Below are 22,806 nucleotides of genomic sequence, written 5' to 3' on the forward strand. Positions count from 1 at the left end.
TGTGACTATGCAGTCAGGGTGGAGAAAGGTTTTGGGATTTTTCTGTGGTTCATATTTTGCTGTAGGTTCTTCTGTATTGTAATGATGGTTTCACAGTGCAAGGTGACAAGGGGGGGGTGGACTTTGGTTCAAGAGTAGAATGTTATCCACAGAATTTATGGGTAGTTAATGGGAGAGCCCCTTGGACATAATGTGGGTTTGGTAAAAGGGAGAGTGGGATGGCTGCCATATCAGAGCCTGGGTCAAGACATGTACGACTCCCTGGAAATAGGACTATTGATTTATGCTAGTGTTCCCTCAATGGCCAGGGTCTGCACGTCTGTTAAATGATGAACAGTACTAAATGACTTCCAGGTAAGAACTTTAGAGTTTGCCTTCTTATAAAAATCACATCTGACCCGCCAAGATAACCATAGACTTGGATACACAGTTTCACAATACACCGTTTCCTTCCCGTGCTGCTAACAAAACAAAAGGGGTGTCCATATTTATAGGCTATCGACTACCATTTAAATTGTAATTAGTTAAATACCAAGAGTCTCGTAGGATGGGAGTATGTGGCACCCTGCATGGCACTGACTTCGATATAATTTCCATATTTTAGCCAAACGAGAATGGATGTAAATTCTTTTATAATCTGATCATAGGAAAAGGAAGGTGCACTCCAATAAAATCAGTTGCGCAAGAGGTTTGTGTAAAAGTTCTTCTCTGTATTCATTCTTTTCATAAAAAACCAGCACAGCCAACGCGTTTCGTTCCCCTAGTGCCACGGGAACTTCGTTAGGGCTGCAATAATTATGTTATACACAAACATAAATATACATATTTAAAACATATATACACAGTACAAAAATAATATTGAAACAGCACATACGACTAAACATTATATGACACGTGTATAGATCCAAAGCAAGAAATTACACAAATATATTCAAGACATACATATACATCACATTCGGATTATTAAAGCCAAAAGACAAAAAATGTCTCCAACAGGACAACAAACTAATAATTAAAGAGCTATGTAGGGGAACAAATGAATTCCTCAATATTACAATGTACAAAGTCAGCTTCTTTGCTAAAAACATGCTCTGTTGTGATAACATCATTGAAATGCACAAATAAATAGATTTTACCAAAAGGCAGATGAGAAAAGTTAAAAAGTAGAAAAAAGTATATAGAATAATTGGTAAAAAACAGGAGAAGGAAGAAAAAAGAAGAAAATAACAACCAAGTCCTAATATATACATCAATAAAAGGGAATAGATTCATCCTGTGGCCTCTCACCTTACGTAGAGAGCACCTAAATAATGGTAAACTTGAGACAAAAAAATTATAATCCTCACTAGGTTCCATCATCACAGCTGGGTCATCCCTGACATCCCCGTTCTAACAATAGGGAAATATTTATTTTATTTTATTTTATTCATAAAGTTTTATATAGCGCGAACAGAAGTTAGTTTCTTCAACCACTCTTCCGTACATAAAAAATAATAACAATACTACCGTTTTTCAGAAAGCAAGCAAGCAGTTATTTTTTATAGAATTTAAAAATAAAGAGAAATTAATACGACATGAGAACACATAAGTTAAATGTAGATCAATAGGGTGCCATATTATCAAATTGTGTTTAGGTCAAATATATATACCTCGCAGCTAGTCACAAAGGTCAGCAATGATGATGCTTCTGAAAGAAGTGTCCTTATTCGAAGGTCAATAACTAGTATCTTCTTGTAAAAGGGGTCCTCCTATGTTAAAAATGACCACAAAATCAATTCCTGTCAATACATAATAGTGGGCTAAATACAAATAGAAAGAAGAATTTTTTTTTTCTTCTGATCAATATATCCCACAGTGCGGCATTAAGTCGCCCTGTAACAGTTTAACACCAACATTATTAAGGGTACAGAAGGCTATTTTCACTTCATATCTCTAAAATATCTCTCCTAATTCTTAATTCGAATTTAGAACAAAAACCTGTAGAAAAGAAATTTAGCAGGAAAGTCGCTATTTTCCAAATTGCAGATTGTGGTCCAATTTCACGTTACAACTGTTAGAGAAAATTGGCTATTAAAGGTTGGACACTGTATTCACATACCAAAAAAGTTCTCAACTTTAAAAACACAGGACGATCAGACAATACACACCCAGATCTAATAACTTCTCACCTATTTTTGAGCACAGTATTAAATTGAAGGTGCCAGGATTCATAGGACGTTACATCAGTATTGGCGAATCGTATCTACAACATACAAAAATTACATGTATATATTGGTGATCAACAGTGCAGCCTAAGGCTCAAAGCGAGACCGGATCCCCCGTGGCACGTAATACATACCAAATGGAGAAGTAAAATGACAAAAAAGGGGGGAGGGGGATGGATTGATAGTTACCCACCCTACAACAGCCCACCCAATTTTTGGCGCAATCCAGAAAGTTGAAACCTATACAATCAAGCAAACAGTTATTTAAGAGAATCAAAATGTCACCACGAGCACTATGTATACCACAATTACCTCTAAAGGGTTTGCCCAAAGGGTGCAATGGTCATCAAAACACGCCCCTCCCAGTATCCGACGTCAAGAAATTTCGCAACACCGTTGTCTAGTGATGCACATAAACAAATGCAAAAAAACATGAATGATGAGACATAGTCAGTGGCAAACAGGTTGAGAAGGCTCACACTTTAAACATACCTATGATAGGGCACCGTTCCAAGAAATGGAGGTGGGAGGTGGAGAATGTACATCGCCCTCAAAGTAACCAGACGTCCACCCTATCTGTATTTCACCCGTAATGAGGATGAAGCAAGTCCACGACACCTACAATTAAATATAGGGCGTAGTATCCATGAAAGTGCCATTAAGGGTAACCGGAGCCCCCATAGCTAAATCAATAGTCCCCCATACCTGTGATAGGGCGCAGTCGTTACGTTCATCTGATAGCCAGCAAAGACGAAACCCGGCGTTCTGCGCCATTTTAAATTGCAATCAATCACATACTTCATCAAGACTGGTCACGTGTTAGCGGGATCGGTCACAATGTCTCAACTGTGTGTTCGTAACTCAATGTGGCGGCCATCTTGAGATGGAGCCTAGTGCTCATAGTGTGTGTACCAATAGAGAATGCCGGGGTATGACTTGTAAGTATATAGTTGAAACTGCAGTGCAGACAGGCGGAAAGAACATGGAGGAAGCATTACTCTGAGCTAGATAGAGCCCGGTTCAAACAGTTACTTTTAGGCTATAAAGCTCAGAATAAGTGTGCTAAAGCCAAGTATCTTGAGGACATGCTGGCTCAAGCAGCTAATAAATCACAGACTTTGTTCAAAATCGTCAATGATCTTTCCCATCCGGTGTGTGCGACCAATAACATCCCGGGCTCCCAGATTTTGTGTGATTCCTTGGCTTCAGCATTTGAGGACAAGATCGCCACCATTCTGAGTGGCCTGTCCGAGGCAGGGACTCCCTGTTCCCAGTTAGCTTCCTGTACTCCCGGTTCTCAGTCCCTGATAGAGTCAGCGTCTCTGTCTACATCGGGTGCTCCTGGGGAAGCTAGAGAATATTCGCCATTGGACAGTTTTATCTTTCCCTCTTATGAGGACTTTTATACTCTGGCCAATGGGGTGTCCTCAGGCTCTCCGTTGGACCCGCTGCCCCATAAGTTCTGGAAAGCGTTCCGCGAGGAACTCTTTCCCCCTTTGTATTCCATCTGTTGCCAGTCATTTAGCACTGCCACTGTCCCTGAAAGCTGGAAACTCGCTGTGGTCTCCCCCTCTTGAAGAAGGCCACATTGGATCCCACCTGTCCAGCGAATTATAGGCCATTTTCGCTGCTCCCATTCCCTGTTAAGATCATGGAGAAATTTGTCACCAAATCCCTGTCCAGTTTTATAGAGGCTAACACCTGCCTGGATGTGGCTCAGTTCGGCTTCCGGCCAGCCCATGGCACGGAATCCGCGCTGGTGGTTGTCCTGGATGATCTTCGTTCGCGGGTCGACACTGGCCGGGCAGCCTTCTTAGTGCTACGCGACATGTCGGCCGCGTTCGACACGGTCAACCATGCCACATTAATCAGTAGACTGGAAGAGATTGGGGTAGCAGGCCGGGCCCGGGACTATCTTCATTACAAGCATCAGGTGGTGGCCTTGCCGCCTTTTAGATCTGGTACTAGAAGGGTAGGACAAGGGGTGCCCCAGGGGTCTGCAATCAGTCCCATCTTATTCAATCTATATCTCCATCCTTTGATTAGGCTGATCGAATCCTTTGGCATCTCGGTCATCAATTATGCCGACGACACACAGCTAATTTTTTCCTTTGAAGGCAAAGATGCCATTTCTAAGGAAACATTCCATCGCTGCATGACGGCCACTGCGGATTGGTTGAAACACAACTCCCTCCAGTTCAATGGATCCAAATCTGAGGTGTTGTATTGCTCCACGGACCGTACCCCTCGCCCTTTGTCGACGGGTTTCTGGCCAGTTTCCTTCCTGGGACAGGGACAGACTAATTTGCATGTAGCCAGGTTCTGAGCTGGGATGGTGCAGTGAGCTAAAAAACGGTGATGGATCAAGCCCTGATCTGTTGACTGGGTAAGAGTATTCTGCTTAATTCAGAAACTCTGTCCATCACCACCCCCTTTTCTGAATCGTTTTGTCCACCATAAGCGTGGAAGGGTATACTCAGATGTGAGTCCCTTGCTCATTGCACCATCAGGATTCAAGCAAGCCGAGCCGATGACGGCTGTAATGCCAGGAAACCGGTCCCCGGAAGCTTGTTTCCTTCCCAGTGAAAGAATTGGCTTGGTAGTTTGGTTTGCCCTGTTCCCATGATGCACTGGGACAGGGACAGACTAATTTGCATGTAGCCAGGTTCTGAGCTGGGATGGTGCAGTGAGCTAAAAAACGGTGATGGATCAAGCCCTGATCTGTTGACTGGGTAAGAGTATTCTGCTTAATTCAGAAACTATGTCCATCACCACCCCCTTTTCTGAATCGTTTTGTCCACCATAAGCGTGGAAGGGTATACTCAGATGTGAGTCCCTTGCTCATTGCACCATCAGGATTCAAGCAAGCCGGGCCGATGACGGCTGTAATGCCAGAAACCGGTCCCCGGAAGCTTGTTTCCTTCCCAGTGAAAGAATTGGCTTGGTAGTTTGGTTTGCCCTGTTCCAATGATGCACTGGGACAGGGACAGACTAATTTGCATGTAGCCAGGTTCTGAGCTGGGATGGTGCAGTGAGTTAAAAAACGGTGATGGATCAAGCCCTGATCTGTTGACTGGGTAAGAGTATTCTGCTTAATTCAGAAACTCTGTCCATCACCACCCCCTTTTATGAATCGTTTTGTCCACCATAAGCGTGGAAGGGTATACTCAGATGTGAGTCCCTTGCTCATTGCACCATCAGGATTCAAGCAAGCCGGGCCGATGACGGCTGTAATGCCAGAAACCGGTCCCCGGAAGCTTGTTTCCTTCCCAGTTAAAGAATTGGCTTGGTAGTTTGGTTTGCCCTGTTCCCATGATGCACTGGGACAGTGACAGACTAATTTGCATGTAGCCAGGTTCTGAGCTGGGATGGTGCAGTGAGCTAAAAAACGGTGATGGATCAAGCCCGGATCTGTTGACTGGGTAAGAGTATTCTGCTTAATTCAGAAACTCTGTCCATCACCACCCCCTTTTCTGAATCGTTTTGTCCACCATAAGCGTGGAAGGGTATACTCAGATGTGAGTCCCTTGCTCATTGCACCATCAGGATTCAAGCAAGCCGGGCCGATGACGGCTGTAATGCCAGAAACCGGTCCCCGGAAGCTTGTTTCCTTCCCAGTGAAAGAATTGGCTTGGTAGTTTGGTTTGCCCTGTTCCCATGATGCACTGGGACAGGGACAGACTAATTTGCATGTAGCCAGGTTCTGAGCTGGGATGGTGCAGTGAGCTAAAAAACGGTGATGGATCAAGCCCTGATCTGTTGACTGGGTAAGAGTATTCTGCTTAATTCAGAAACTCTGTCCATCACCACCCCCTTTTCTGAATCGTTTTGTCCACCATAAGCGTGGAAGGGTATACTCAGATGTGAGTCCCTTGCTCATTGCACCATCAGGATTCAAGCAAGCCGGGGCGATGACGGCTGTATTGCCAGAAACCGGTTCCCGGAAGCTTGTTTCCTTCCCAGTGAAAGAATTGGCTTGGTAGTTTGGTTTGCCCTGTTCCCATGATGCACTGGGACAGGGACAGACTAATTTGCATGTAGCCAGGTTCTGAGCTGGGATGGTGCAGTGAGCTAAAAAACGGTGATGGATCAAGCCCTGATCTGTTGACTGGGTAAGAGTATTCTGCTTAATTCAGAAACTCTGTCCATCACCACCCCCTTTTCTGAATCGTTTTGTCCACCATAAGCGTGGAAGGGTATACTCAGATGTGAGTCCCTTGCTCATTGCACCATCAGGATTCAAGCAAGCCGGGCCGATGACGGCTGTAATGCCAGAAACCGGTCCCCGGAAGCTTGTTTCCTTCCCAGTGAAAGAATTGGCTTGGTAGTTTGGTTTGCCCTGTTCCCATGATGCACTGGGACAGGGACAGACTAATTTGCATGTAGCCAGGTTCTGAGCTGGGATGGTGCAGTGAGCTAAAAAACGGTGATGGATCAAGCCCTGATCTGTTGACTGGGTAAGAGTATTCTGCTTAATTCAGAAACTCTGTCCATCACCACCCCCTTTTCTGAACAGTTTCCTTCCTGGGCACAGTTGTGGCAGCGGATGCTGCTCGCAATCTGGGCGTTATGTTTGGCCCAAATCTTCAGCTTGACGCCTTTGTAAATGAAACGATTGCTACATGTATGATGTTACTACGTGCATTGCGCAAGATCCTTCCCTTGCTTCCGGCACCGGCTAGACCGGAGGTGGTGCGCAGTATCATTCTTAGCAGGCTTGATTACTGCAACGCACTACTTCTGGGTGCCCCAAGCACTTTGATCAGGAAGTTGCAGCGCTTGCAGAATATGGCAGCTAAGCTTGCCCTCTCTCGAATGCGCTCGGCCTCCTCCTCTCTAGCGCTAAAAGATCTGCATTGGCTACCAATTCAGCCGCGTATCTGTTTTAAGGCGGCCTGTATAGTGTTTAGGGCTCTTCACGGACAGGGGCCTGTCTTACTGCAAGAGCTCTTTTCCTGGTACTCGGCAGCTAGACCTTTACGGTCTTCCTCCGCATGTCTGGTGGCAGTCCCTAGAATTCAGAGGATACGGATGGGCGGCCGTTCCTTTGGTTTTACTGCCGCAAAACTCTGGAACTCTCTTCCCCTGTTCCTGAGGAGTTCGAATGAACTTAGCTCCTTCAAGAAAGGGTTGAAGTCTTATCTCTTCCCAAGGGCGGTGTAAATTCTGTGACTGCACATAGCCAGGTAGAGTCAAAGCGCCAGGATACCCTCTCGGTGACAGCTTGCGCTATAAAAGTATGCGATACATACATACATACATACATATAATACAAAAAAAGCCCTAAAAAGCACAAAGAAAGCAGGGATATATGCCATAAATACATATGTTAAGAATTTGAATGAAACCAGGAACAGATTCCTGAAAAGGGGCTACAATAGGAATGTCATTGACAAGGTGATTCATAGGGCCAACAAACTGAAGAGGGAAGACACACTATGTACTAAATCTAGGGACACAGAGCCCGAGAAAAACAAAGAACGTACTGTTAGTTTTGTTACACAATATAACTTAAACAGTGGTAGTGTCTATAAGATTGTGAAGAAAAATTGGGATATTCTGAGGGACATCCCTGGACTCTCGAATACCCTGTCAGACAGACCATTGGTAACCTACCGCAAAGGGAGGTCACTACGGGATACTTTATGTATCAGCCATGTAACAACTCCACGTGACACTTGGCTACCACCTAAACCACATGTTTTTTTCACCTGTGGGTCATGCAACATTTGCCCTTTTGGTATGAACAAAATCAAGGATTTTATGTGTAATTCACTCATAAAATACAAGATTAACCTCTATATCAATTGCAACACTTCACATGTAATATATGTGTTGGGTTGCAAATGTGATATCATTTATGTGGGCAGTACGGTGCGTCCTTTAAAGGCCCGCATCCAAGAACATCCCAGGGCCATCCTTAATAAGGATAGCCGATATCCGGTGAGTGTACATTACAGTGATACACACCCTGAAGATTTCTCATTCTGGTTTCATGGAATTGACCATGTACCACACGATAGCAGGGGTGGTGACCGTGAATTATCAGTCAGACAGAGGAAAGCCAAATGGATATGCCGTTTGAAAGCCACCCAGATGGGCTATAGTACGTATAGGGAACTCCATTACTTCCTTGGTTAGTTGGATGACCTTGTATATCTGTTATGTGTTACTAATGTCAATCAAAGGTGAACTGTGCTTATATTAGAAAGGACAAAGACTCTAAAATATTAACTGTTTTTGGAGATGTATATATAAAAAATAATGTTTTCTGTCTTGCTGTCCCTCTTGACATTTACTTACTTATGAGATGATGCTTGTTAATACAAAGAAATTGTCCCTCTTTCTTACAATACAATGAATGTTATGCCTTATTATTAAAACCTCACTTTTCACCCCTTTTTTACTTTTACTTTTCCTATATATATATATATATATATAATGTTCGTCTCCCGCTCTTCCCCGCTGCGGTATTTACTTTCCTGTGCTCTTTATCTGCTCGTAGTAACCATATGACCATTCGAAAGTAGGTTAAAGACGAGGGGGTGGTACCTACATCCTGACGATATATAATTGCTGCCTTTTTTATTATTGCACCATGTAGTTGTGACGAGAGCTTATGCTAAATTCTTTATATGGATTGTTCTATATTATCCTGCTTATAGACTAAAATATTGAATTATGTTTTCGGATTAATAGAGGCTACTGAATTATGGGAATTTCATTCTGTGGACTATTTGCGAGGTGACTGTAATACAGATAAGCCGATTTTTAAGGTGTTCTCTCTTGCAGTTATAATTTTGCTACTAAGGTTAACAATGACTACTAGTGTTTCCATTTAATAATTCCAACTTGTGTTGCCATTTCGTATTATATATGGTCTTATAATGTACCATCCGGCATTTACTCTTCGTTTGTGTTAGACCGCTGTGAGCGAAACTGAAAGTGACGATATTGCGGTGCCACTTTGTTGAGATGAAAAGAAGGTGATGACACTACGGTGATACCAATATTTATGGTATATATCCCTGCTCTCTTTGTGCTTTTTAGGGCTTTTTTCATATTATATACTTACAAGTCATACCCCGGCATTCTCTATTGGTACACACACTATGAGCAGTAGGCTCCATCTCAAGATGGCCGCCACATTGAGTTACGAACGCACAGTTGAGACATTGGAACCGATCCCGCTAACACGTGACCAGTCTTGATGACGTATGTGATTGATTGCAATTTAAAATGGCGCAGAACGCCGGGTTCAGTCTTTGCTGGCTATCAGATGAACGTAACGACTGCACCTTATCACAGGTATGGGGGCACTATTGATTTAGCTATGTGGGCTCTGTTTACCCTTAATGGCACTTTAATGGATACTTCGCCCTATATTTAATTGTAGGTGTCGTTGATTTGCTTCATCCTCATTACGGGTGAAATACCGATAGGGTGGACGTCGGGTTACTTTGAGGGCAACGTACAATCTCCACCTCCCGTCTCCATTTCTTGCAACAGTGCCCTATCATAGGTATGTTTAAAATGTGAGCCTTCCCAACCTGTTTGCCATTGACTGTCTCACCATTCATGGTCTTTTGCATTTGTTTATGTGCATCGCTAGGCAACGGTGTTGTGAAATTTCTTGACGTCGGATACTGGGAGGGGCGTGTTTCGATGACCATTGCACCCTTTGGACAAACCCTTTAGAGGTAATTGTGGTATACATAGTGCTCGTGGTGACATTTTGATTCTCTTAAATAACTGTTTGTTTGATTGTATATGTTTCAACTGTCTGGATTGCGCCAAAAATTGGGTGGGCTGTTGTAGGGTGGGTCCCTAGCAATCCATCCCCCCTTTTTTGTCATTTTACTTCTCCAATTGGTATGTATTATGTGCCACTGGGATCCGGTCTCGCTTTTGAGCCTTAGGCTGCACTGTTGATCACCAATATATACATATCATTTTTGTATGTTGTAGATACGATTCGCCAATACTGATGTAACGTCCTATGAATCCTGGCACGGTCAATTGAATACGGTGCTCACAAATAGGTGAGAAGTTATTAGATCTGGGTGCGTATTGTCTGATCGTCCTGTGTTTTTTAAGTTGAGAACTTTTTTGGTATGGAGTATATGAATACAGTGTCCAACCTTTAATAGCCAATTTTCTCTTAACAGTTGTAACGTGAAATTGGACCACAATCTGCAATTTGGAAAATAGCGACTTTCCTGCTAAATTTCTTTTCTACGGATTTTTGTTCTAAATTCGAATTAAGAATTAGGTGAGATATTTTAGACATATGAAGTGAAAATAGCCTTCGGTACCCTTAATAATGTTGGTGCTAAACTGTAACAGGGCGACTTAATGCCTCACTGTGGATATATTGATCAGAAAAAAAAAAATAATCTTCTTTCTATTTGTATTTAGCCCACTATTATGTATTGACAGGAATTGATTGTGTGGTCATTTTGAACATAGGAGGACCCCTTTTACAAGAAGATACTAGTTATTGACTTTCGAATAAGGGCACTTCTTTCAGAAGCATCATTATTGCTAACCTTTGTGACTAGTTGCAAGGTATATATATTTGACCTAAACACGATTTGATAATATGGCACCCTATTGATCTACATTTAACTTGTGTTCTCATGTCATATTAATGTCTCTTTATTTTTTAATTCTATAAAAAATAACTGCTTGCTTGCTTTCTGAAAAATGGTATTATTGTTATTATTTTTTATGTACGGAAGAGTGGTTGAAGTTACTAACTTCTGGATATTTCCCTTATGTTAGAACGTGGATGTCTGGGATGACCCAGCCGTGGTAATGGAACCTAGTGAGGATTATCATTTTTCGTTCTCAAGTTTACCATTATTTAGGTGCTCTCTACGTAAGGTGAGAGGCCACAGGATGAATCTATTCCCTTTTATTGATGTATATATTAGGACTTGGTCGTTATTTTCTTCTTTTTTCTTCCTTCTCCTGGTTTTTCCCATTTATTCTATATACTTTATTCTACTTTTTAACTTTTCTCATCTGCCTTTTGGTAAAATCTATTTATTCGTGCATTTCAATGATGTTATCACAACAGAGCATGTTTTTAGCAAAGAAGCTGACTTTGTACATTGTAATATTGAGGAATTCATTTGTTCCCCTACATAGCTCTTTAATTATTAGTTTGTTGTCCTGTTGGAGACATTTTTTGTCTTTTGGCTTTTATAATCCGAATGTGATGTATATGTATGTCTTGAATATATTTGTGTAATTTCTTGCTTTGGATATATACACATGTCATGTAAGGTTTAGTCGTATGTGTTGTTTCAATATTATTTTTGTACTGTGTATATATGTTTTATATATGTATATTTATGTTTGTGTATAACATGATTATTGCAGCCCTGACGAAGCTCCCGTGGCACTAGGGGAACGAAACGTGTTGGCTGTGCCGTTTTTTATTAAAAGAATTAATAAAGAGAAGAACTTTCACACAAACCTCTTGCGCAACTTACTTTATTGGAGTGCACCTTACTTTTCCTATGAACATTTTGTGTTTTATACATCCTCTGGCAGCGGGTGTTGGGAGAAGTAGCACCAACGTATAAATTGAAACTGACGGAATTGATGTGCTTGACCTTGTTCTGCTGCTGTGCTTTTTGTATCTATCTCCTTTATAATCTGTTTTCCAAACTTTAAAGCTTTGCAAGGGGTTGCTTAAATATTGGTGGGGGCTTCAGTGCCATGCTCATGACATAATGAATTGCTTATCCTCCGGATGGGGATCTCACAGTACATTGGAGGAGTTAGCGAGTAGTATGGAAGCCTTGGCATGTGCTGTGTACAAATGAGGGAGGCTATTCTTTCTATGGAGTGGTTCATAAGACTCATTCAAGAATTTACTTTTTCTTAGTGGACAGGCACGCCTTCGATATATTACTAACAACACTGATAGACATTAGATTGCTTTCCAATTATTCCCCAGTCACTGTAGCCCTTGGACTTCAAGTGCCTAAGCCATGGGCTGTTGGATGTGGAGTCTAAACAAGAGCCATTTCTCAATATCACATTGAGGAACGTAATAGCTGAGGCATTAAGCTATTACTTTAATTAAATTGATTCAGGCCAACTTTCGCTCTGAACGGTGTAGGATGCAGCAGAGGCAGTCATGAGAGGCAAGTTAAAATTCAGATCTCAGCCCTCCAAAAGTGTAACAGAGAGCAGAAGCAGGAGCTGAATACCCAGACTTCTGCTCCCGAACAGCAATATAAAGTAAACAACTTGTTCAAGACTTTTAAAAACGTAATTAATGCATGAGGGGAACTGGAACACTTTCCAATTGGTCAAATCCCTTGGCTCTACATGGACCCCAAACTTTAAATAAAGGGAGGCAATGCTGACAAATTGCTTACCTGTAATTACGAGCCGTCTACACCCGAAACTAGATATGCATGATCCTGATTGAAGCCGGGGCAGAACTGAGCTTAACGCCTGATATTTTACAAACATTCTACAAGCTCGACCCCACCTTATACCGAGACCAGGTGTTCTATGTGAATTGGCAGGATGCCTATTTGACATCCTAAAGACTTCCCATAATGTCCTAGGAAATACTTTTAGAATTGGAACAGCCAGTCTCCCGCTTGGAAGTGTAGGTACGACCTGGAATAACATCCCTGGGTCTGCTGGGTTTTTAGTGGTATTTTGGTATTTTAGTAGGCATTCCAAGACTCCTTGGCCGACCCATTAGCGAAACAATTCAATCATATGGAAGAGATGGAGAGAATCCCAGATACTGTGGTGGAGTCGACCATTATGTTCCTCCTAAACTGGATAAGAACCCCAAACAAATCAAATTCTATCACCCATATAGCTTTCTTTAACAATGATGCCAAACTATTAACCATGATTCTGTTCTCTAGGTTGCACCAGATCCGGACGGAATTGATGTCAACCTTCCACTCGGAATTTGTGCCAGAATGGCAATGGTGCAACAAACACGGGTCAATGCCACGCTTATACACTTATTAACAAAGCTTAAAATCCCAATGTTCTTTCTCCAGCTTGATATGGAGAAGACCTTCCACTGGATTGTCTTGCACTTCCTTACATACATTTTGGCCAAGACGTCTATAGGCCAGGCAATGACCTCCTTAATCCTGGCCATATTCAAACAGCTGATTGTATAAATCAAGATGAATGTTGAACTCACACAGCAGATTCCACCAGCAAGGGGTCTTAGGCATGGGTGCCCTGTGTCACCCATGTTGTTTGCCCTAGTGACAAAACTGTTGATTCAGACAGAAAATGGACCTAAGCTATAAAGAGAGTTTTTCAAACTTGGGGACACATAAGGTCGTCCTCTTTGCAGCTGGCATTCTGTGTTTCCTGTCGGAACCAGCAATCTTGATCCAAGATTTGGTTATGGAGTTAAAGATTACCTCTAGATTTAAATTTTCTAAATCAATAGGTATAGGGGTGGCCAAATCAAGTCACACGTCAAGCCCACACTTGTTGCAGCAGGGCTTCCAATATATACGGAGTGCACCATACAATATCTAGGAACTAAAATTCATGGCAATTGTTCTGCCCTCTATGCCTGCAATGTCCCAACTCCATTAGACACACTCTTCAAGAACCTATATTGTCGGGGTCGACTGGACCTATCCTGGTTCAGCTGTATTAATAGTGTCAAATGAACTTCCTTCCCTGTCTGCTCTGTTTTACTCAGACACTACTGCTATGATTTCCGAAAGCCATACTCAAATATCCAGTTTTGCCTACGATACTTTATATGAAGTAACAAAGCAGGGTGGTGAAGTTTCTTCTTTTAAAAAAAAAAAACACTAGAAAGTGGCTTATGTTTCCCAGGCATTACACACTATATTTTGTCAACACTTGTCTTCCCAGAATTGGAATGAAGGAATCTTCAAAGCTAAAGCTGTGCTTGGTGATGGAAGAGGCTGATTCCCCAGTCCCTCTCTAATATTTTGCGGCTGTCCCCACACAACTGACCCAAACCCAACACTCTTCTATAGGCATACATAGTGGGGTGATTCGATGAGAAGGACAATTACACCTATATACCATTCTCTGCAGCCCTCCCTCAACTATGTTTTAAACTTTCATAGTGTGATCTTAGTCGCAAGGCAGTGGGTGGCAGTAAAGGGTCAAAGATGAGAATAAAGCCAACAAATGATACGAGGGATAGCTAGGATGTGGTGGTTAATCAATCATTGTGACATAGTGTTTTGTGAGTTTCAACTCTTTTCTAAATTGGAGCAGCATCAGGACGGTCCGGATGGATAGGGGTGATGTTTCAAGATCCTGAGTTCATATATGGAAAAGGCCTGCTGCCGTGTTTTTTCTTTTGTACACTTCTTGTTGATCTGCAGTCTGATGATTTACTGCCTGAGGGTGTGCCCTGCAAGATAAGCGGGGATACTGGTCACGGTGGCTTTGGAAATGATGTACCTCTTTTTGAAGATGGTGCGAGCTAGCAATGGGGGCCAATGTAGTTCCATCAGAATTAAGGTGATGTGATCAAATTTTCAGGCCCTGGATCAAATGTGCTCCTGCATGTAGGATGACTTTAAGGGGTACCAGTGTGGAGTCTAGGGGGCCATGGAGTAGAGCATTATCACCATCCGGATGCTAGAGTAAGTGTGTGTGTGAACAGCTGTACTGAAATCTCTTTCAGGAAGAAACTGCTTCATTTTCTTTTGAAGAGACAGCTGGACCCAGGCATCTTAGTTTATTTTCTTTGCAATGTATTCTTTGAGGGTGAATTTGGTGTGCAGGATGAATCAAGGCGACGTGGCAGTCTGTGAAAGTTGGGGCCCGAAGCCGCCATAAAGGTACATATTATTGAGTCTGGTTGGTACTGTTTCTTAAGCTGAGCTTCAGGTAGGCGCTGGACATCAAGTTCTGGATGATGAGCAGGCAGAGCTTTTAGACATTAGATGTCTGTAGTGTCTCCCTCTTCTTGAACAGGAATTGACAGGATCCTCAGCGGTTTGGTGAGTTCTTTAATGGGCTAGACGTCAGAATAAGAACAGAATGCACAGATATCAACCGAACCCAACATAGAGACAACTTTAATGTAGCACAGGAAATGTGTTGTGAGGGAATGGGTGACCGACACACAACGAACGAAGGGAGCTGGCTCAAATAGAGACTATATTTTCACAGAAAATATGGTATGCAAGAAGATGTTTTTCATACCAATGTTCGACCCTAAGCCTGAGCTCCACTTTTGTCTGACATGATTATATGCAGAAGTTGGAGGAGGACCTAACGTGTACTTTACCAAAGTAGAAGTGGGAGGCAATCTGAGTGAGGGCTGCAAAAATTGTGATTTGCAATTCTTGGTCATCTGTGAATTATTCAGACTACTTTGTGGACATGCGACTAGCAGAAGTGCAGTCTGGAAAAACACATGTTAAACTTTTTATAAAGATTTAAAAGCTGATTTAAAAAAAAAAACGTTTGTATGGGGTACCCGAAAATTAATTTCATTTTAATTTCTTTCTAATGAGAATTTGTGTAAACAAATCAAAATGGAATGTAAAGCGTAATTGTCCTGAAGACATTATTCTAAATTGATTCTATAGGTAACCCTGGTTTCGTCATCATGTTGTGTGTTTTGCTGTTTCGTCTTCTTTTAGTACTGGCGGCAGATGTACTTGATCACAGTACTTGCTATGATCCTGGCTGTGTTCTTTGCTCAGATTCATCCCAGCTACTTCACCCAGCCGTGGCATAGACTACGCTCTGTTATCTTCTGCTCTGTGTCTGGATATGGAGTAATTCCTACAATACATTGGATCTGGCTGAATGGAGGATTTGGGGCACCAATCGTCCAGGTAAGGTGACAGATATGGGAAGTGTCCCTTTCTGGGCGTGCTTCATTTTTTCAAAGAGGACTCTTACTGTGGATTTGCTTGAATGTATAGAGCAAAGATTATGAACGGGGAAATATATTTGTATAGTTTTGATCCATCTTTTTTTAGATGTATGGCACATGTAGGATTGCATCTCTTCTTAACTGTGTTATGACTGCATTGCTTCATTTAAAGTTCAGATTTTCATATCTCAGAAAATAATGGCGTCTGAAAGTGCACTAAAGACATTTCAGTCTGTTTATTCTGTGTACTTTCCAATTTTTTTTTTAAACAAAATCGGTGATAAAATGACTAAAAGCACACAGGAGGAAAAACCTTACCTTTTTCTGTCTTTTATCTTGGGAATTCAGCACTGAAACATTCCAAGCCTGTAGCTATGCAAACCTTTTAAAGTTCCTGTATTTAAAACAAAAAGCTCAGTATTATGAATTTATGCAAGTTTAAATAGCACAGACGTGGCCCATAGGCGTTTGTGCATTGTACAGCGACAACTTAATGGTTTTACAGAGCACATTAAAAAATGGAGCACAAGTATAGGATTAAGATTGCTCATAAATTGCATATGTATAGTGCTCTGGCAAAACAATATGTTCATCTGTATAGAGCGAAGTACAAAGGGAGTAGAAATTTGCTAACAGTTTACAGAGCCTTAAACCAAAAAAACGCACAGCATCAGTAGTACATGAATAAAGCTAAAAATAGCTTAAGTATGAACAGTACACGGATAACAAAAAGTTTATATGATGCAAAAGTATTGATCGCAAAGGAGCAGAGCATTGAGCTACCCTCGTAAGGTCAGGTCACTTGCAATGCCCGGTTCCTATATATCCAGCTTAATATATTGCACAGAGCCTATTTAATGCCAGACAAATTACATAGAATATATCCTGCAGTGGTGCCGGAGAGCCTGAGCTGTTGGACCCCTGTGGCGGATATGCTACATATGTTCTAGAGTTTCCGCGGTTTGGGGACGGAGGTCTGTGTGACCCTCTCTCATGTCACAAGCTGTTTTGACCTAGACAGTGCGGCCAGTTGCATACTGGGCCTCTACAGACTCCGAAAAGCGGGTGGCACCGCAAACCGCTTCATAGATCTCACACTGATGCTTGCCTGATGGGCAGTTGCAAAGCATTGGAAGGCCTCTGCGCTCCCAATCACAGCACAGTGGTGGGGGTTGGTGGCCAGATGGCGTATGGTGGAAGCGGTGGTGCTTCGTCAGGAGTTGGTGCAGGGACTGAGGAAGTGCTCCATGCCCACAAAATGGGACGAGCTCCTAGTGGAGCTACAAAGAACTGTGGAGAGTGATGTTGGCTCTGCATAGCGGGGTGGGTCCACTAAGCAGGATAGCTTCATCGCCCCCGTCTTGATCTGTTACTCCTCCTCCAAATTCCACCCCTGTGAAACACTGCAGCGATTGTCACTTCCACTCCATTAGCTCTATCTTTAACATACAGTGGCTAGATACATGTAGATTGGTAGAGTGCCAAGTCCCCAGTCCTACATTGCTAAAGGCAGCAATTAGATTGTGCCCAAGTCTCCTCATGTGAGAGGACGATAGGCTCAAGATTGTTGTTATATTCTTGTTTCAAAGCTGATACCATCTTGATACAAAGGGCTACATTGGCATTGAACATCAATGTTACATAATGATGTACCTTTACTCCTGTATTGTGATGCAACAACCCATGTACTAAAAAAGCCAATCAAGAGGGTTTAAAATAAATACTGCAAAATTATGAGTGAATAAAACTGCTTGCAAATAACGTGAATTAGAGGGAATAGAAAGGAGTATAAGAGGGCAGGAAGCAGGTTGCTTAGAAATCTAGAGAAAAGAGGGAATTGTGGTTAAATGGGAGGTGCGAGGTAAAATAAGATAATTGCAACTGGAGTTGAAAAGGAAGTTTGAGAAGAGAATAACAAATTGAGAGGCTGGCAAGGGAATCATTGGTTTAAAATATTTTAAGAGCAGATAGGATGATGCCTTTCAAACAGAAGTAGTTTCAGCCTCTTTTTCAAAGCTTCGCCCGCCTTAATATAAATCAGGCCCTAAGGCACTTTTGTGGAGCTTGAATTCGTTCACTGGGGCAAGGTTCGAGTTCAAGTTCAAGTTCAGGAATTTATATAGCGCGCTACTCACCCAGAGGGTCTCAAGGCGCTTGGGGAGTGGGTTCATTATTTATCGAATAGCCAGGTTTTAAGTTCTTTTCTGAAGGAGATGTGGTTCTGTGTAAGGCGGAGGTGAGTGGGGAGTGAGTTCCATGTCTTGGCCGCCAAGTAGGAGAAGGATCTACCTCCCATGGTGGATCTTTGGATGCGCGGGACTGAGGCGAGGCCTTGATTGGAGGATCTTCGTTGGCGGGTGGGTGTGTAAAAGGATAGTCGAGCGTTGAGGCATTCGGGCCCTAGTTTGTAGAGGGCCTTGTGTGCGTGGGTGAGGAGACGGAATGTTATTCTCTTGTTGACGGGAAGCCAATGAAGGTCTTTCAGGTGGCCGGAAATGTGGTCTTGGCGAGGGATGTCCAAAATGAGTCTCGCTGATGCGTTTTGGATGCGTTGGAGTTTTTTCTGTAATTTGGCTGTAGTTCCGGCGTAGACGGTGTTTCCGTAGTCTAGTCGACTCGTAACCAGAGCGTGGGTGACCGTCTTTCTTGTCTCGGTGGGGATCCAGTGGAAGATTTTTTTGAGCATGCGAAGTACGTTGAAGCAGGAAGATGAGACGGCGTTGACTTGTTTGGTCATCGAGAGTGAGGAGTCTAGGATGAAGCCAAGGTTACGTGCGTGGTCTGTGGGTATGGGTGCTGAGCCCAGATCTGAAGGCCACCATGAGTCGTCCCAGGCAGAGGGGGATGATCCAAGGATGAGCACTTCCGTTTTGTCTGAGTTAAGTTTAAGGCGGCTGTTTTTCATCCATATGGCTACTTCTTTCATGCCTTCGTGAAGATTGGTTTTGGCGGTATTGGGGTCTTTGGTGAGGGAAAGGATCAGCTGGGTGTCGTCAGCGTAGGAGATGATGTTACGGTTGTGCCGACGCGCGATGGGAGTGAGTGGACTCATGTAGACGTTGAAGAGGGTAGGGCTGAGTGATGATCCTTCTGGGACTCCGCAGATGACTTCGGTGGCCTCTGATTTGAACGGGGGAAGTCGGACTCTCTGAGTTCTTCCAGCTAAGAACGAGATGATCCAGTCCAAGGCTTTTCCATTTATGCCGATGTTGCTGAGGCGTTGTATGAGGGTGCTGTGACAGACAGTGTCGAAGGCGGCGGAGAGGTCGAGTAGAATGAGGGCCACAGTTTCTCCGTTGTCCAGTAGTGTGCGGATGTCGTCTGTTGCTGCGATGAGTGCGGTTTCGGTGCTGTGTTTGGCTCGAAAGCCGGACTGTGAGGAATCGAGGGAGTTGTTGGATTCGAGGAAGGCGGCGAGTTGGCTATTGACGGCTTTCTCAATGACTTTGGCCGGGAATGGGAGGAGGGATATGGGGCGGTAGTTTTTAAGTTCCGAGGGGTCAGCTGTGGGTTTCTTCAGGAGGGCGCTGACTTCGGCATGTTTCCAGCTTTCTGGGAAGGTAGCAGAGATAAAGGAGCAATTGATGACATCACGGAGATGGGGTGCGATGATGGAGTCTGCTTTGTTGAAGATGTGGTGGGGACATGGGTCGGTTGGCGAGCCAGAGTGGATGGAATTCATTAGTCGGGTGGTGTCTTCAGTGGTGACTGGGTTCCAGGCGCTGAGGTTATTAGAGGGCGGTTTAGGTTCTGAGGTCGGTGGAGAAGATTGTTTGTCGGAACTGTTTTCGAAGCTGTTATGTATGTCGGCAATTTTGTTGTAGAAGAAGGAGGATAACGAATCGCAGAGGTCTTGGGAGGGAGTGATGTCGTTTGAGGCTGCGGTGGGGTTGGTGAATTCTTTGACGATGTTGAATAGTTCCTTGCTGTTATGGGCGTTGTTGTTGAGTCGATTCTTGAATGCTGATATCTTGGTGGATCGAATCAGCTGGTGGTGTTTGCGGGTGGCTGCCTTGAAGGTGGTCATGTTGTCGGTGGTTGGGTTTTTTCTCCATGTTTTCTCGAGGGTACGGCATAGCTTTTTGGATTTCTTAAGGTCATCGTTGAACCAGGGGGCCTTTTTGCTGTCTTGTCTGGTGTGATGGTTTTTTAAGGGTGCTAATTCGTCAGCGCTGTGAGTGATCCATTGTTTGAATTTGACGGCAGCTTGGTTTGGGTCAGATGAGAGGGCGGGTGGGTTTTTGTTGAGCGATGTGAGGAGTTGGTCGGAGGTGATTTTGTTCCATTTTCTTCGGGGAATAGGTTGTGGGGGGTTGTGGGTCGGGTGGTTTTGTAGCTGAAGTGAACACAACTATGGTCTGTCCAATGGAGAGCTGTGGTGCGATCGAAGGAGATGTGTTTGCTGGAGGTGAAGATTGGGTCGAGCGTATGTCCGGCTGCATGGGTGGGGGTGTCAACAAGTTGTTTGAGGCCGAGATTGGCCAGGTTGTCAAGTAGGGTGGTATTGCTGTCGTTTTTCTTTTCCAGGGGGAAGTTGAGATCTCCTAGTAGACTGTAATTCTCGGAGGCGAGGGCATGTGGACTGATGAAGTCAGTGATGTCTTCACTGAATTGTTTACGGGTTCCTGGAGGCTTGTAGATGAGGGTGCCTCTGAGTGTAGTCCTAGGGTCGGTGTGGATCTGGAAGTGGAGGTGTTCGGCGGTCGCTAGGTTATCGTCGGAGCTGGTCGTGATTTTGATGGTGTTCTTATGGACGATGGCGATGCCTCCTCCTGTTTGGACGGTGCGATCTTTTCGGATGATCTTGTAATTGTCCGGGATGGCTATGGCGATGTCGGGTGTTGATGATGCGTTCATCCATGTTTCAGTAAAGAAGGCGATGTCCGGAGAGGCAGTGTCTAGAAGGTCCCAGAGTTCAGTGGCGTGTCTGTGGACCGAGCGGGTGTTAAGCAGGATGCATTTCAGGTGGCTGGAGTCGGAGCTGTGTTTGGGGTTAGTGGAAGTGGTATGGGTCTTGATGCTGGTAAATTTGCAGGAGTGGCAGGCAAAGGTACCGTGGGTGTGACCTGGGGCAGCTAAGCAGAATAGAGGTGTGCGTCCGGGGTTAAGGGCTAGGAGGGTGGCGGCGTCATACGTTATGCTGGAGGAGGTCGCTTTGCGGGGAGCAGGGGGTCTGGCGCTGGGCGCCGTCCAGGCGCGGACGGGCGTAGACGGGCTTACCTTTGGCGCACCTTCGGCGCACATGGGGCGCGACCGCTGCGCGTGAACGCTGCACGCACAAAACCATCTGTCATAAGTGGATAATGGGGGGGGAGGCGCGAGGGAGGGTCAGCTGGGAGGCGGGAAGCGGGGCGGAGATCCGGGTAGGGAGGCACAAACAACAACAACAGATCCAACAAAATGGCAGCGAGCCAAAATCGCCAAAGGGTTGGGGCACAGGCAGCGGCACAATCAGGGAAAATCAATCAGCACAAGCCACGCAACAAAATGTAATGCACGATCTCTGGCAATGGCAAACAAAATGTAATGCACGATCTCTGGCAATGGCAGCAGCTAGGCGAGCAGGCAGGCAGCGGTGTTATTGCAAAGCGCTACGATACCACTTAGCTGCGGGGAGCTGCGTGAGGAGCGGTCGATTTTGCTGGAAGCAGGGCGGTCACAGCGAGTCACACGGGGATCGGGGTAGATGGTATCAATGGGAGGGAGGGTCAGCTGGGAGGCGGGAAGCGGGGCGGAGATCTGGGTAGGGCGGCACAAACAACAACAACCGATCCAACAAAATGGCAGCGAGCCAAAATCGCCAAAGGGTTGGGGCACAGGCAGCGGCACAATCAGGGAAAATCAATCAGCACAAGCCACGCAACAAAATGTAATGCACGATCTCTGGCAATGGCAAACAAAATGTAATGCACGATCTCTGGCAATGGCAAACAAAATGTAATGCACGATCTCTGGCAATGGCAAACAAAATGTAATGCACGATCTCTGGCAATGGCAGCAGCTAGGCGAGCAGGCAGGCAGCGGTGTTGTTGCAAAGCGCTACGATACCACTTAGCTGCGGGGAGCTGCGTGAGGAGCGGCCGATTCTGCTGGAGCCAAACAGTGCTCAACAAGGCTGTTTACCTTCTCCATGAGGTCCCACCAAATCGGAGTTGCTGCTGTGGAAAAGCTCAGCATGGGAGATACTTGGATCTTTAGTGTGACCGCAGCTCTCCTTTGTCAGATCGGCTTGGCAGGTTTATCCCAGTCCACTGGAAGGCTTTAGAACCAAAAAGTTTCTAAGTGGCAGGTTTCAGGAGATGTTAGGAGGAGTACACTTTTGAACAAACCTTGGATTCTAGGACCTCAAGAACAGCACTTGTGGGTCAAGAGTCACTGCAGCAGAAGCCTCAGACAGGGTCCAGGGAAGGTCCGGCTGGGCAGTTGCAGGAAAGGCCTCTTGTAGCTTGTGTCCCTGTAGCTTGAATAGAGGTTGGCCATAAGTCCATTCCAGCCCGCGTCTTTGCACAGGGTAGAAGAGGAAGAGCAAGTCTCTAGCCTCTTCTCGGGTGTCAGGGGACAGCTTGAATCCTCTTCTGATCTTCCACAGGTCCAGTGGTGTTATCATAAGGATACTGTGGGCGTTACATCTAGGCCCATGGGTGGATGTGACTCTTGGCTGCTCCCTAACAAGTGGGATCCAAGTTCCCAGGGATTACCCAGCTAGGCTTT

At 44.3% G+C, this 22,806-nt stretch overlaps 1 protein-coding gene across 1 annotated transcript in view; it reads left to right on the forward strand.

The window, feature by feature from the left end:
* LOC147666005 (progestin and adipoQ receptor family member 3-like) overlaps positions 1 to 22,806 on the forward strand; it is a 299,963-nt gene that overhangs the window by 217,541 nt on the left and 59,616 nt on the right. Inside the window, exon 5 of the mRNA XM_086949331.1 lies at positions 15,857 to 16,054. Within this exon, the coding sequence (XP_086805457.1) occupies positions 15,857 to 16,054 (198 nt within the window). The remainder of the gene's footprint in view (positions 1 to 15,856; positions 16,055 to 22,806) is intronic.

This window comes from Lissotriton vulgaris, unplaced genomic scaffold (genome assembly GCF_964263255.1).
Source record: "Lissotriton vulgaris unplaced genomic scaffold, aLisVul1.2 SCAFFOLD_554, whole genome shotgun sequence".
NCBI classification, from domain to species: domain Eukaryota; kingdom Metazoa; phylum Chordata; class Amphibia; order Caudata; family Salamandridae; genus Lissotriton; species Lissotriton vulgaris.